The sequence below is a fragment of the Amblyomma americanum genome, chromosome 5 (assembly GCF_052857255.1).
Source record: "Amblyomma americanum isolate KBUSLIRL-KWMA chromosome 5, ASM5285725v1, whole genome shotgun sequence".
NCBI classification, from domain to species: Eukaryota; Metazoa; Arthropoda; class Arachnida; order Ixodida; family Ixodidae; genus Amblyomma; species Amblyomma americanum.
Window position 1 is genome coordinate 19,648,193 of NC_135501.1, and position 15,612 is coordinate 19,663,804.

At 49.0% G+C, this 15,612-nt stretch overlaps 1 protein-coding gene across 1 annotated transcript in view; it reads right to left on the reverse strand.

Moving 5' to 3' along the window:
• Positions 1-10,826, reverse strand: part of LOC144134592 (uncharacterized) — a 36,664-nt gene extending 25,838 nt beyond the window's left edge. Inside the window, exons 1-2 of the mRNA XM_077667480.1 lie at positions 10,733-10,826; positions 8,922-8,982 (exon numbers count right to left, since the gene is read on the reverse strand). Coding sequence (XP_077523606.1) covers positions 8,922-8,982 — 61 coding nt within the window. The 5' untranslated portion in view covers positions 10,733-10,826. The remainder of the gene's footprint in view (positions 1-8,921; positions 8,983-10,732) is intronic.
• Positions 10,827-15,612: the final 4,786 nt, after the last annotated feature.

Genomic DNA, 15,612 nt, shown 5'->3' on the forward strand with positions numbered 1-15,612 from the left:
TGAGCCGCTGGAAGGTTTGAGCCGAATTGCGTAGTCCAAAAAGCATCCGGACGTACTCAAACAAACCAAAGGGCGTCGCGATGGCGGTCTTTGGTATGTCGGCGGGTTCAATAGGAATTTGGTGATACGCCTTAACCAGGTCAACTTTGCTAAAAATGGCGCAGCCGACGAGGCGCGATGTAAAGTCCTGGATGTGGGGCAGCGGATAGCTGTCGTGGAATGTGTTGGCATTCAACGCCCGATAGTCGCCGCAGGGACGCCAGTCACCGGGATCACGCTTGGGCACTAGATGCAGCGGAGACGCCCACACGCTGGACGACGGGCGTATAATGCTGAGCTCCAGCATGTGGTCAAGCTCACGTTTGGCGATAGCTAGGCGGTCTCCAAACAAGCGGCGTGGTCGAGCAGCTGCGGGTGGACCCCGGGTGATGATGTGGTGTGTCACAGCATGTTTAGCCGCCTGAGTGAGGTTGCATGGCTTAGTGAGCTCCAGGAAATACGCCAACACTTTTTCAGACTGAGAGGAAGGTATCAGCGTGCGAATGCCCATGGGAGCAAAGTCGGACGAGACTCTCGAGATGGAGAGATGAGTCAGACCGTCGGTAAGGCGACGATGCCGCACGCTGACGTCTAAGTCGAAGTAGGAGAGCAAGTCTGAGCCGATGATCGGGCGAACCACGTCTGCGATGACGAAGACCCATCGAAAAGTGCGGCGTAGACCGAAGTCGAGGGCGAGAGATCGTAGCCCATACGTGGGTATAGACGAGGCGTTGGCAGCACGGAGCGACAGTCCTGATGGCTTGGAACGATCTGCCTTAGTCGGTGGAACCACGCTGATTTCCGCGCCCGTGTCGATAAGAAACCGGGTGCCAGAGAACTTGTCAGTGACCATGAACAGGCGGCTCGAATGACTGGGGGAACCACACGCCGCCGTTAGTGTTCCTGGCGGGCGTTTCCCGGCCACGAACAGGGCGGTGTAGACTTTGTGGCCCGGTGGCGAAAACGCCTGTGGTACCAGCTGAGAGATGTAGGGCTGGGACTCCGACCTTGACGTGAGCGCGAAAGAGCGCGATGATCAAGACGAGACGGACGGGTCTCCAGAGGTCGGCTCCGGAGTGCAGCGACTGAGGCGGCAAGCTCCTCGAGACGGGCCTCAAGGCGCGAAATCGCTGGGTCTCTTGGCGGCAAAACAGCAGTGACGGACGGGGAGGTGGCCTCATGAACGTTATCTGCGAGCTCAGCCAGGCGGTCGAGGGTGACGTCACCGGCCGCCTTAAGGACGAGGCGGATGGGCTGGGGAAGGCGTTGGAGGAAAAGCTCTCGAAGCAACGCTGAGTGATTGGGGATGTCGCGCTCCCCGAGAAGCTGTTGCATGCGGCGCAGAAGCTGGGAGGGGCGCCGGTCGCAAAGGTCTTCCTCGGTAAGGAGCTGCTGCAGGCAGGTGCGGTCCGACGGCATAAATCTCTCCAGCACCTCGGTTTTCAGGTGCTGATATGGTGTAGCACCCATGGGGGCGGAGAGAACGTCGGAGAGCTCACCGGCAACGTCAGGAGGCAGGCTTGAGGCAACATGGCAGTAGCGCGTCGTCTCCGACGTGATGCGGGCTAGGAAAAATTGCGGCTTAACCTGGTGGAACCAAACTTGCGGGTTCTGGGGCCAGAAAGGTGGAAGGCGAACCTGCAGCGACGAGACGTCCTGCGGACGCGAATCCTGCTGCGTGGATGTTGCGGGATCGGTCATTGCTCGTCCTTGGTCACCAATGTAGGCTTAACGCCTCAGGAGCGAAGGAAACGAGACCACTGCTACGAGCCGACACCAGAGCAGAACTGCCAGCCGTGGCTGCACGAGCCACGACCAGGTGCCGTCTTTATTCTCTTCGCAGGGTGGCGCGCGCTAGCCGGGTTGTCGGCGCCGCCCATGAGAGGGTGCTACAGGGGTAAAGCAGCTGGTGAGGATCGGAAAACAGCAGATGTCTTTAAGGACAGATTAGAGATTGTGCTAGAAAAACTAGCCACCCTGTATACAGATTGCCTTTTGACCTCGACGTACCAGAAGCTTGTAAGAACGAAAAGATTATCTTAATCCGGTAGAAATGAGACGCCAGGGACTTGAAAAATTGCAGACTGATCTGATTACTGACCGTTGCATACACGGTATTTACTAAGGTTATCGTTAATAGAGTCAGAGGAAACTTAGATTGTAATCAACCAAATGATCAGGCAGGCTTTCGCAAAGGATATTCCACAACAGATCATATTCACACTATCAATCAGGTGATAGAGAAATGCACAGAACGTAATGAACCCCTATATATAGCATTCATTGATTACAAGAAAGTATTTGACTCAGTGGATACCTCACCAGTCATACAGGCATTGCGTAATCAGGGCGTAGGAGAGCCTTACGTCAAAATACTTGAAGATATTGAATCGGAAAGACGACAACGAGACTGAGCGAGTGAACGGGTGGACGAAGACGAGGACGACAACGAAGTTCTGACTGTGTTCTGAGTGCCGCTCGTAGCTGTTCCTTCGCTGGTGTACATAGATGTAAGTATATTCTTTCCTGCAACATATTTGGTGGAGGTGTGCCTTTCCCCTACGTCTACCAACGACGGAGCTCCGCAGCGGCCGACAACTGCCTTCGCTCATCATGACCTAGGACGCCTGCCAGCAAACATCACCATCGGCCATGCCATCACTCGTTCTTTCTGCTCCTCGTGACCCTGGGACAGTTTCTCGCACTTACAACGTTGACGTGGAGGACTGGATCCTGATGTATGAACGCGTGAGTACATACAACCGCTGGGATCCAACCCTTATACTCGCCAATGTCATTTTCTACCTAAAAGTCACCGCCCGAGTCTGGTACGAGACTCCCGAAGATGACTTGACCAGCTGGGACGTCTGCAAGCAGCAACTGCGCGACTTGTTTGGACGGCCGCTCGGCCGAACACTCGCCGCTAAGAGGGACCTTGCATCCCGAGCTCAAACTTCTACGGAATCCTATGTTTCGTACATTCAGGACGTGTTGGTTCTCTGCAACGAAGTTGACAATAACATGCCCGAATCTGACAAAGTGGGTCACGTGTTGAAGGGGATCGCCGACGATGCCTTCATTCTGCTCTTCTACAAGAATTGCACTAGAGTCGACGACATTATTAAGGAATGTCGCCGCTTCGAGGAAGCTAAAAGCAGGCGTATTAGCCAGCCGTACACATGCCTCCCCAACACGGCTGCCACTTCCTCATGTGAAGACCGGCTGAACCGGCAGACTCCTGCGCCTCCAGAAAATGTGACCCGCATCATTCGACGCGAACTCGAAGCCATGTCCTCTGCCTCCCTGCACCTACGTGATGGCGACAACCACTTGCCCACCATCTCTATGGTACAAGCCGTCGTCCGTCAAGAGCTTGCAAATCTTGGCCTCCAACCTGTCAGCCCCGTACGTCCTTCATACCCACCCGACATCACTGCGATTGCTCCTGACCGACCTTCCTACTTCGCTCCACGTCGACGCAACCCTAGCGACTGGCGGACACCCGACGACAGGCCCATTTCTTTCCTCTGCCGCCGTATTGGCCACATCTCGCGTCACTGTCGCAATTATTGGTCCCGTCGTAGCGCATACAATTCTCTCAGCTCTCACCGCAACGACGAACAGCCCAGCCACTTCACGCCCCCTCCAGCCCGGCAGAGTGCTACAGTCAACAGCCAGTTTTCCCGTCCCCCCTGCGTCGGCAGTCTCGTTCGCCCCTACGCCGTCGCTCCTCTCCTGGCCCCTACGTACGCTCGCAAGCGGAACACTAGACACTGCAGTGTCTGGAAGTGATGCTGCAGTACAGCCACAGTCCCAAAATCCTCGCTTAGCCCTCGGCGCCCACCAAAATTTGCTCGCTATTTATGTCGATGGAGTCCCTGTCAGAGCCCTGATCGATACGGGCGCGCACGTGTCCGTCATGAGTTCAACTCTCCGACGCCGCCTCAGAAAAGTACTGACCCCTGCACCCACAGCCGTTCTCCGCGTTGCCGACGGCGGAACGCCTCTTGTGGTGGGACTATGCACAGCCCGTGTGACCATTTCCGGCCGCCATACATCCGTTCTATTCTATGTTCTGTACCAGTGCCCTCATGACGTCATATTTGGCCTCGACTTCCTGTCTGAGCTTCCAGCCCTCATAAACGGCGCCACCAGTGTTGTCCAGCTTGACCTTCCCCTTTCTGCTGAGTCACCGTCCCCAGTTGTACCTCGCCTTTGTGCTGTCGACTTTGTCCGTCTAATGCCTAAAGCCGCCACTTACATTTCTTTCTCATCTGTTCATCCTGTCCCTGATGGCCCCTACGTAGTCACTCCGGACCTTGACGTCGCCCTCTCGCGAAGTATTGCGCTTGCGCACACTGTCTGCACAATGTCGGCCAACCGAGCGTACCTTCCGGTTCTGAACTTTGGCTCGTCTATCCAACCGCTCCCGCAAGGCATCTCACTCGCCACGCTCTGCCCGGCTGCCAAATGTGCCATATCAGTCGTGGACACCTGCTTACCTTCTACTCATCAAAGCCTGTTTCCTGCGGCCACATCAACCGAGGAACCAACGCAAGACTACGGCGACATGATCTCTTCTGACCTACCGCCGATGCAAGCTCACGATCTTAGGTGCCTTTTATCATCTTTTCGCGACATCTTCGACATTGATGAACGTGTTTTGGCTCGTACCTCTGTAGTGACGCATCGCATAAACACTGGTGATGCCGCTCCTATCCACAGACGTTCGTACCACGTGTCCAGCGCTGAACGCACCGTCATCAATCAAGAGGTGGACAAGATGCTCGCAAAAGACATCATCGAGCCCTCGTCAAGCCCTTGGGCTTCACCAGTTGTCCTGGTAAAAAAGAATGACGGCAGTTGGCGCTTCTTCGTTGATTACCGGCACCTAAACCGCATCACAAAAAGGATGTATATCCTCTCCCGAGGATCGATGATGCATTAGATTGCTTCCACGGCGCCAAATATTTCTCTTCAGTTGATCTTCGATCGGGGTACTGGCAAATTGCCGCTGATGAAAAGGACCGCGAAAAGACCACCTTCGTGACGCCTGAAGGCTTATACCAATTTAAAGTCATGTCATTCGGACTCTGTAACGCGCTGGTTACCTTTGAACAAATGATGGACTCCCTTCTTCGCGGCTTTAAGTGGTCGACCTGCCTCTGCTACCTTGACGATGTTGTGGTTCCTCCCTCGTTCAATTGCTAACCTCTCCGACCATCTTAGCCCATTTTGACCCGTCGTCTCCCACAGAGGTTCGCACCGACGCCTCCGGATATGGGATCGGTGCCGTGCTAGCCCAACGTCAACAGGGACAAGATTGCGTCATCGCTTATGCCAGCCGCCTACTTTGCGCCGCAGGGAAAAATTACTTCATTACTGAGCGCGAGTGTCTCGCCCTTGTCTGGGCTGTAGCTAAAGTCCGCCCGTACCTGTTGGGCCACTCATTCGCTGTCGTCACTGATCACCACGCTCTATGTTGGCTGTCTTCACTAAAGATCCCACCGGTAGCCTTGGTAGCTGGGCTTTGCGCCTCGAAGAATAATCATCTCTGTAGTGTACAAGTCCGGTCGTCGCCACCAGGACGCCGACTGTTTATCCCGGTCCCCTGTGGAGCCACCTGACCTAGAAGATGCTGAGACCCTGCCCTGCCTCTTAGCTATCACTGCTCTCACCGATATCGCCAACGAACAGCGCAACGACTCATCTTTACGCCTTATCTTTGATGGCCTCCGCTCTGCAAACCGATCTCCGTCTCTGCAACTTTATGTGCTCCAGAATGGAATTTTATATCGCCGCAATCTACGCTCCGATGGCCCTTCATTGCTGCTCGTCATACCCCAACATATACGCTCTTCTGGCCTTGAAGAATTGCACGATCTGCCGACAGCCGGCTACATTGGCGTGTCCCGCACGTACGCTCGAGTGCGGCACCGCTTCTTTTGGTCTGGCCTGTATCGTTCCGTCAAGCGTTACGTTGGCGCTTGCGACCTGTGTCAACTTCGGAAAAGGCCCTCTACTTTGCCTGCCGGTCTCCTACAACCCATCGACGTACCTCCGGAACCTTTTCACCGTGTTGGCCTCGACCTTCTTGGCCCTTTTCCCATGTCCCTCTCCGGCATCAAGTGGATCGCTGTCGCAGCTGATTATACGTCTCGGTACGCCATCACGCGTGCTTTGCCTACCAGCTGCGCTACCGACGTCGCCGATTTTCTTCTCCAAAACGTCATTCTTCACCATGGCGCCCCTCGTCAACTGCTCACCGACCGTGGTCGCTATTTTCTGTCCCGAGCGATTAATGACATTCTTCGTTCATGTGCCACACAACACCAGCTCGCGACAGCTTACCATCCACAAGCCAACGGGCTTATGGCACGGTTCAACCACACGCTCACCGGCATGTTAGCAATGTACGTGTCGCCAGTTCACCGAGATTGGGGCGCTGCCTTGCCTTATGTGACTTTTGCATATAACTCTTCGCGGCATGACACAACCGGCTATTCCCCTTTCTACCTTTTGTTTGGCCGGCCCCCTATCTTGTCTTTGGACACACTCCTGCCGTCTTCTTCAGTCGCCACCACTGCTTACGCTCAGGACGCCATCGCCCAGGCCTCGCTGGCGCGCCAAATAGCCCATAGGCGGCTCCGTGCGTCACAAGCTTCCCAGAAGTCCGCCTACGACCGCCGTCACCGGGTGGTCGAATATGAACCCGGATCACTCGTCCTCCTCAGGACGCCGTCACGCACCGTCGGTCTCTCCGAGAAGCTCCTTTCTCACTACCGGGGCCCTTACCGTGTGGTGCGCCGTGTCACCGACGTGAACTATGAAATTGCACCCCTTGCGTGCTCGCCATCGTCCTCCGGCCTCTCCACCGACGTCGTCCATGTCTGCCGCCTAAAACCTTATCACGACGTTCATACATCGCCACTCTAACACTGAGACGGCGTCTCATCAGCCGGGGGTCCTGAAGCGGGAAGACGACGACTAGACTGAGCGAGTGAACGGGTTGACGAAGACGAGGACGACAACGAAGTTCTGACTGTGTTATGAGTGCCGCTCATAGTTGTTCCTTCGCTGGTGTACATAGCTGTAAATATATTCTTTCCCGCAACAAAAATACTTGAAGATATATATAGCAACTGCACAGCTACTATAGTCCTCCATAAAGTCAGCAATAAAATTCCAATAAGGAAGGGCGTCACGCAAGGAGACACGATCTCGCCAATGCTATTCACCGCCTGTTTACAGGCGGTGAATAGTCTGTTTCCGAGGCATGAATTGGGAACAGTTGGCAATAAAAGTAAATGGAGAATACCTAAATAATCTGCGATTCGCTGATGACATTGCCTTGCTGAGCCACTCAGGAGGTAAACTGCAAATCATAATCAGTGAGTTAGACAGGCAGAGCAAAACGGTGGGTCTAAAAATTAACTTGCAGAGAACCAAAGTAATGTTCCACAGCTTAGCAAGGGAACAGCAGTCCACAGTTGGAAGCGAGGTGCTGGAAGTGGTAAAGGAATAGGTCAACTTAGGGCAGGTAGTGACAGCTGATCCGTATCATGAAAGGGAAATAACTGGAAGGATAAAATGTGGTGGATCACATATGGCAGGTTCTCTAAGATAATTGCTGGCACTTCACCAATATTCCTCAAGAAAAAAAAGAGTACAACAGCTGTATCTTACCGGTACTCGCCTAAGGGGAAGAAACGTGGAGGCTAAACAAAAACGTTCAGCTTAAGGACAACGGCGCGAGCTACTGAAAGGAGAATGATAGGTTTAACGTTAAGAGACGGGAATAGGGCAGAGTGGTTGAGGGAACAAGCGCGGGCTAATGACATCCTAGTCGAAATCAACAGGATGAAATGGTCTTGGGCATGGCATGTAATGCAAAGGAAAGATAACCACTGGTCCTTAAGGGTAACGGAGTGGATTCCAAGAGAAGGCAAGCGTAGCAGGGGGCGGAAGAAGGTTAGGTGGGCGGATGATATTAAGACGTTTGAAGGCATAGGATGGGTGCAACTGGCAAAGGACAAGGTTAATTGAACAGACAAGGGTGAGGTCTTTGCCCTGCAGTGGGTGTAGTCAGGCTGATGATGAGGATGACTCAATTCCTTCCGCAGACAGTGACTCCGCTTATTACCACATTGATTATGATTCCGATCATGATTCATGGCTTCGTATTCATTGATTCATGACTTCGTTCATGATTCATGACTTCGTACTTCATACTCATTTTTTTTTACTCTCTGCCACGGCTGAATAAGATTACAGTTCTGGTCAAGGGTCGTGATTCAATCGCACGTGAAATTATGGAAGCATTTTTCGTAAAGAAAAGAGGAGATGCATGTATTAGTGATTCTTCGATTTTGCTGTTCAGTAGCGAGGTAGCCTTCCTCGATAAGACAATGTAAGTTCTGGCCTTGGTGTATTACTAATTGTCGCATTTTGTAGCCTTTCACTGCGCATGATCAAAGTGCATTCTTTTTTCTTCAAATATGTAATGTGCCCGTTGAATAAAATCAGTTGTACGTTTGTGCTCGTCCCGCACCCTGACGTGTGTGTGCTTCGTGCAATTACCATGTCTGAAGAACTCATGACTCATTACAATGACTCACATGACCTTGAGAACGATCTAAAACTCTACACATCAGTTGTCTTACATATTTAATCATCACTACTGTATACTTGCTGTTGACGTCATATCGAACTACAGATTTCGCTTCCACATTTTGCGTCCGCATTTTGCGGACATGTCAGCTGCCATCATAGACTAGTATTGTTTTCCCATTAATAAAACATTTAGAGACGTGGTCCAGGAGTAATGCGCTGGCGGCAACAGGGCACTACAAGTGAACAGTAAGTTGTGACAGCTTTCTTACCCATTGTATCCACAGCCATAGAAACCGCCATGATTATCAGGTATAGCGTTGAGTGTTGCATCTGAAAATAAAGCAACCAACGATGACGAAATATATCATCTGATATCTTAACGTGTGTAAGAGGTATTTGGCGCTTGTGAGTGCTGCTGAAAGGAACACCTCAGCTGTTTGTGCCCTTTTTGAAGAGCGACTTACATTCTGGAAGCTTTTCTTAGTGTCAGGATCAGACGTTAACTAAATTCGAAGCGCACGCACTACTTACGACAGAAAGTTGCATCAAGATAAAAAGCAGTGAGGCCGACAAAAACAGGCTAGTGCTGATTTAGCCGTTCTCCAGCCTTTCACTTTTGGGTTTCTCAGTCGGCTGCCTCATGCCGTGCAATCATTTGGAGCCTCTTTATCGTTAGCAGGTATTCGGGACAACCGCTAGGTAGCACCGCAAAACCTTGCAGCGTGTTCTTCAGTGGGAATAAAAGCCACTTTGCAGTACAACTAAAGGCAGATGTAATGGAGTGCATTAATTCGAAGAGTTTATATTCTCGGTGATCGCTAGAAGGCGTAAAAGGCAGCGGCGTTTCGATGCCTGGCAAACGTTCACTACAGCGCCGCTCGCGGTTTAAACACTAGACATCTTCAGGGTGACAAAACCAGGATTTTTGAAGAAACTAGCTTCACTTGCGTATTTTCCAGCTAGTTTAATTAGAACAAAGAAGGATCCTTCCGATATTCAGTGAAAGTTTTGTCATCAAAACAAGCAACACTCTTCAAAACTGACATTCTCACACTGCACGGCTACAAGTCGAGGCATACACACACTTGTACAGGTCGCGAAGTATCCAAATGATCCGACTCCGCACTACACCTGCAATAAGGTTCTTCGATCGAACCTTCATTACAACTGTATATTATAGGTAGAGAAGAAATATATGTGTCAGTTTCTTGGCACGCGCCATACGGCGCCAAATTCAGTGAACTCAACCACTGTCCCAAATACGTGGTAATGTGTCGACATGTACAGCGTGGGGCTGTACTCAGCTTTGAGACACCTGTCACTTTATTATTTTTATTTATGCGATATACCTCGCCTAATGAAAATGCAATTACACTGCCTTTCTTTTATAGCCGCACAGTTTTTCTGTCTTCACCACACAGATGGCCATTTACGCATGTTGTACTCCTCAGGCTTCCCATCCACAGGTTACTGGCCGTTCTTCATGAGCACTGTTAGAAACAGCGCAACGCTTCCTACGTCTGCAAAGTTCAAATGCAATGATTGAAGGCATTCACACCGTTTTGCCTTTACGCGAGGATAAACATGGGCCAGGAACTCAATTTCGGGATGATATAGCGCATCACCTATTGTCTTGAGGTCCTCTCAAAAATTCTCAATCTAAAATGCCGAACAGAATTGATATTGAAGTGCTTATATTATAACTGTTCAAAATCTTGTTTCCGTTTGGCCTGGTGCATTTACCTCTACTGCTGAGCAGTTTAAAAAAGAGAAAAATTTCTTTATTTGGCGCGAAATTTTATTTCGTATTCTCCCAATATCTCGCCGATATCACGCTGGTACGAGCGCTTAGAAGCCAATATATACATTTAAACCATTGACTTTTTTTAATACCTCTGCTATTATTGTTTCGTGAAGGTCGCGCACTTCAGGCTTCATATCCGTACAGCCATCTTCGTCTGCGCAACAGAAGATAAGTTCGGAAATTTTAAAGCATGAGCGCCCAGATAGAAGCACAATGAGAAGCCCCTAAGTAGAATGCCCCTAAGTAGAATGAAATCGTTAGTGCGAAGCCACCAACCTTTGCGCAGGACGTCTCGATGTCGGAGCACTGGCCTAGTGCAGCTGCTTTTGTAGACTAGCTAACCAAGAGCTCCAATGGCTTTTTAAGCTATCTGCCTTCGTTCCATCGGCGGCCATGATCAGTGAAAGAATCATCGTTCTCTCGACGGATTCGTCAGCTCGCCGATCATGTGTTAAGTGTGTTTTTTTTTCTTTTTTCCTTCCACCACGCGCAGTGTGCTTTGATTGGCGGGAATTTGTGGATGACTTATTTGCCTTTCCTGCATACATGCTAGGCTTCAAGGCGCTTCTACATCTTGCTCTTACTATAGAGAGCCGCATTTCGCAATTTATTGGTTTTCCCACAGGGAACCATCTAATCTCAAGCACGACGCCGGGAAATGGCATTTCCGCAGGCGTTGTCATCCAGGCCTGCCCCATCACGCTAGCAGAAGTTCCTCACAGAGCATACTGCTGGGTTGCCGGCTTTTTCTTTTTTTTTTGTCTGTGCATTTAGCAAAACAAATGAGCGGGTTCCATATCTGCGCAAAGCAGAGCCGGAATCACATGCATATTTATGTGGCTAGATACTCATGGGTGCTTGTACGGTATGGCAGCCACTGTTGGTGGGCCTATCGCAAAAAATAGAAACAATGAAAAGCACACTAAAAAGAACGTAGCATGTAATAAGAAGAAAAACCTAGAATATATTCAAGTAGTAATAATAGCAGCATTATGCGTTTTCCATGCTCTAGACCACAAATGTGCAGTGCTGTAGTTAGGAAAAATTGCGCTGTGATGTCAAGTGTATCATGCGCCAAAATCAAGGGTCAAAGAAGAAACCGTGATATCGAGGTAGTATTTAACTGTCGCAACAGTGCAGCAATTAGCGGCTGAAAAATCGCCACACTAACGGTAAACTATATATTATAGCAGGCTCAACTGCCCACTGAGGTGCAAAAGCACCAAAAAGAATATAAATTAAGCGCGCACAAGTTGTTTAAAAAAAATGCACACCAACTTGTAGTTTAGAATTATTCCTCAGGTATCAGAGAAGGGGCTGGCAACAGCTATGGCTCCACAGCTTGAAGGGCTTTATATGAGCGGATCTATGGGCCTCTTGGTGGGGGCATGCGAATGTTAATCAGCAAATGACTCTACGTGCGCTAAAGGTTTTTTAAAAAGAGGTGGCGGTTTTTCGTAAGAAAGGTTCTTGTTAACGGCCAGAGGGGGAAAGGGAGGTGGATGGCGGTCACCTGCCATGGTACCCTCAACCTTTACTTTAATTAGCTCCTGGACGTGAAGATCCTCGTCGCGCCCACAAGGCATCAGTATACGCCTCACAAGTTTCCACATTTCATTCATAGCCAACCATGCTTTTAGAAGCAATTTACTGAATGCACTTGGAGATAAATCGCACAGACTTTAAGCATAGTGCAGTGCACAGTCGACATCCGCTACAGTCGACCTGGATACAACAGCCATCTGGATATAACGCATGGCATCGCTAAGTTGATTTGAGGAGCATAAATTTTAATTCCAAGATGCTCATGGTCTATAACATGTTTATAAGCGCTCTTAGCACTTTAAATGAGCATAGAATAACAATAGTTCGTTAGTCTAGCGCGCTCCTGGTCCTTTCAGAATTTATTCCACTTTCAAAAAGGAATGACAACCGGCTATGTCGCTGTCGTACCACGTCGCACACCACCAGGAATTTGATGACAGCATGCTCCAGATCTATTGCTATAGAAAACAGTTCACATTTTGAGCATGGCAGTTCAATGAGCACATCTCCTATTAAAATACGTTTATAATTCGCGTTTATTATGTAAATAAAAATGGTCATTCATGGTTGGTAAAAAATTTCGGGGTATTTTCTGAAATGTATCTACCGGACTGCTACCACTTGCATCTAATTTTTCGTCACCTGAAAAATCAATCTGTAAATTTAATTTCTTTTACCCGCCGCGGTGGCTCAGTGGTTAGGGCGCTCGACTTCTGACCCGGAGTTCCCTGGCTCGAACCCGACCGCGGCGGCTGCGTTTTTATGGAGAAAAAGCGCTAAGGTGCCCGTGTGCTGTGCGATATCAGTGCACGTTAAAGATCCCCAGGTGGTCGAAATTATTCCGGAGCCCTCCACTGCGGCACCTCTTTCTTCCTTTCTTCTTTCACTCCCTCCTTTATCCCTTCTCTTACGGCGTGGTTCAGGTGTCCAACGATGTATGAGACAGATACTGCGCCATTTTCTTTCCCCCCAAACCAATTACTAATATTTTTATTATTAAATTTAATTTTAATCGAAAATAAAGGGCCGCGAAACCTCTTCTATTACCTCTCGCACTTCTTGGCAGCCAAAGGCGTCTGAGGGCGGTGAGTGAAGGGACAAAGCCGTGACTGAGTAGTTAAGCCTCGGTCTGTTTACCACGTCTCCAGGTGTGGGTGTGTGAGTATTTACATGCTCATGACTCCTCCCTTTGAAATAATACCGACTCCTCCATCTAAATGACGTCTGCTGTTCTGAAGGTAAAAAAAAATGTTCTAAAAAATCAGCTAATCGATGGCTTCGTATGTGTTTCTCGCAGCAAATAAATGTTACTTGTGTGTTCCCAAGCTTATCAATAGCATCGTGGATGTAAGCTACGGCGTTCTGTTATGCGTATAAATATTGCTGCTTCCATATTTTGGTACAAGCTTCTAGTTCAGTCTTTACGTTTTTGTTTATTTTATCTCAAACGCCCCGGGCACAGGGCAATACGTGCAGGTGTGCGCAGGAGTGGAGAGACTATGCGAGTGGGGAAGACTGCCATGTTTGAAGGCGGGCCTTGCAGAAGTGAGTGGGCTAGCAGGCTCACATATTTTATTGGTCACCGTACGCATGTCGTAAAAACAGTTGATGCATCGTGAGAAAGCGCTGGCACACAGTTCTATTGGCCCGCGTGGTCTCTCCACTTCTGCGCAGAGGTGTGCATGCGCGATGTGCTAAATGTTCAGAAGACGAGGAATTTCATGACGGCTTCCAACTTTATTGACATTACAAGCCAACCTTTATTTGCGCCGCGTAGTTCAAGATTGATATCAGCTCCTACAATTTCTGTCTTTATTCAGGCGTAACAATATTTAATAGAAACGCCGCAATTGTATACACTATAAGTGCGTATCTTTTCGTACAATTATGCCCTACCTAACTGTCTAACATCCATTAATTGCATACTATACGCTAATCACACCACAGTAATAAGCTCCGACACATGTATCGCTTCTCTAAATAGCAAAGTCTAACATGACGTACTTCTAGTCCACTGAATAAGCTACAAGTGAACCACGTACATTACGAGTAAATTTCCGTCGTCTAGTACCTCACATTTCCTCATTGCCAATCTCTCTACCAACTAAGGAGGCAATTTGGCTTTGCACTGTAAGAAGTGCCAAAAAAGGGATTGCCACCCGTTTCTCGAAAGCACAAAGTTCCTCGCTACGGCTAGAACCAAAACAGAAAAGGAAATAATTGAGGCCTTCCTAATCGCAAAGAATGCGAACAATTGTGTGAGCACACCGTTCATTCTGCTTTCGGGTAAAGAAATCACGTTTTTTAGAAAGTAACAGTTTAAACTGTCTTTTTTAACCCTGCACCTTTACTTTTGTTGCTTATTGTTTCCATCCTTCATAGGTTTCAGCCTAGTTTTAGCCTTTTCATTCTCACGTCGCCTTTACCTTTTTTATTATTGTCTCCATTTTTTACGCTCGGTTCACGGTTTTAACCTCGTTGTGAATCTTTTTTGTATCATTCATATGGTTTCGCTTTTATTGCTTTTCTGCTTACTTCTGTTTAACACTTTGCACCTTCATTTGTTACTGTTGTTACTGTTGGTTCTACGTCTCATCCTTTTGCTTAGCAAGTTTTCGCTCATAATACATGGTTCTGCCGCTTCCATATCTCGTTCTCTCTGAATTTTAGTTTCACCGTCAGGCCCTTTACCTTCCTCTCTCCTTTTATCTAGGTGTCAAGGGTGTGTAGGCATGTGCACACTTGAGGTTCATTAGATTGTCTCTCCAGATTAGCTCTACTGAACTCTTATACTTATCTGCTGTGTTTGATCCCAGCCGTGTCACGTGGTGGTTTGGAGCGTATGAAATGGAATGCTCGAAGCGTTTTCGAATAAAAGTTGGAAGTCTGCGCTCTGTGTGTGTACGTGTTTCTTGTCTCTGTCCCCGTTCTTTCGCGCACTTTAATCATGAAGTAAAACACACAGCTTCATAGTTTTTTTAATGAAAAAAAAGTCCACAAGCACTCGCAAAAATTACTAAGCAAATACCTTAAACCTGCCTCAGATAAGTCTATCTCAAAAATTTCACTAATTAGAGTGAAGCTTCACCGAAGGACTGCTGACACAATTTAACCCTTTCTTCCTGATGTGAGAAGCTTCTACTAACTCACGCGACAGCGCGTCGTTGCCTCTTTCGGTGATCCCTGTCTCATTAAGAAATTGAGAGCATTTTCCAGGCCATTCGCAAGACTTTCAATGGACCACTAAGTTCGTTCTGGTCTTATTCTCTAAGGATGTTAATGATGAAGAAGCCGCTGATACAGACAACGCCGAGACGGAAAAAAGAACACTGTCCAACATGCTAGCGGTATTTGACAGAAATTCCCTAAATTGCATGTGTAGAACGGTTTATTGGCACGTTGGCAGCGCCAGCGACGCAGGCCTTAGCACACGTAATCTATGAGCCAGCGAGGCGAGAAACTGGGACACAAGCGGCAGCGTTCCAGGACGAGCATCCGACGGGCTTTTTTTTCTTCTTTACCTGAGTAAACGAGGGCGCAAGCGCTTCGTCTACGTTGGCGTCGGTGCTGGACCATCTTCTTCATTCCGACTGCCCCGGCGGAAAGAGGGA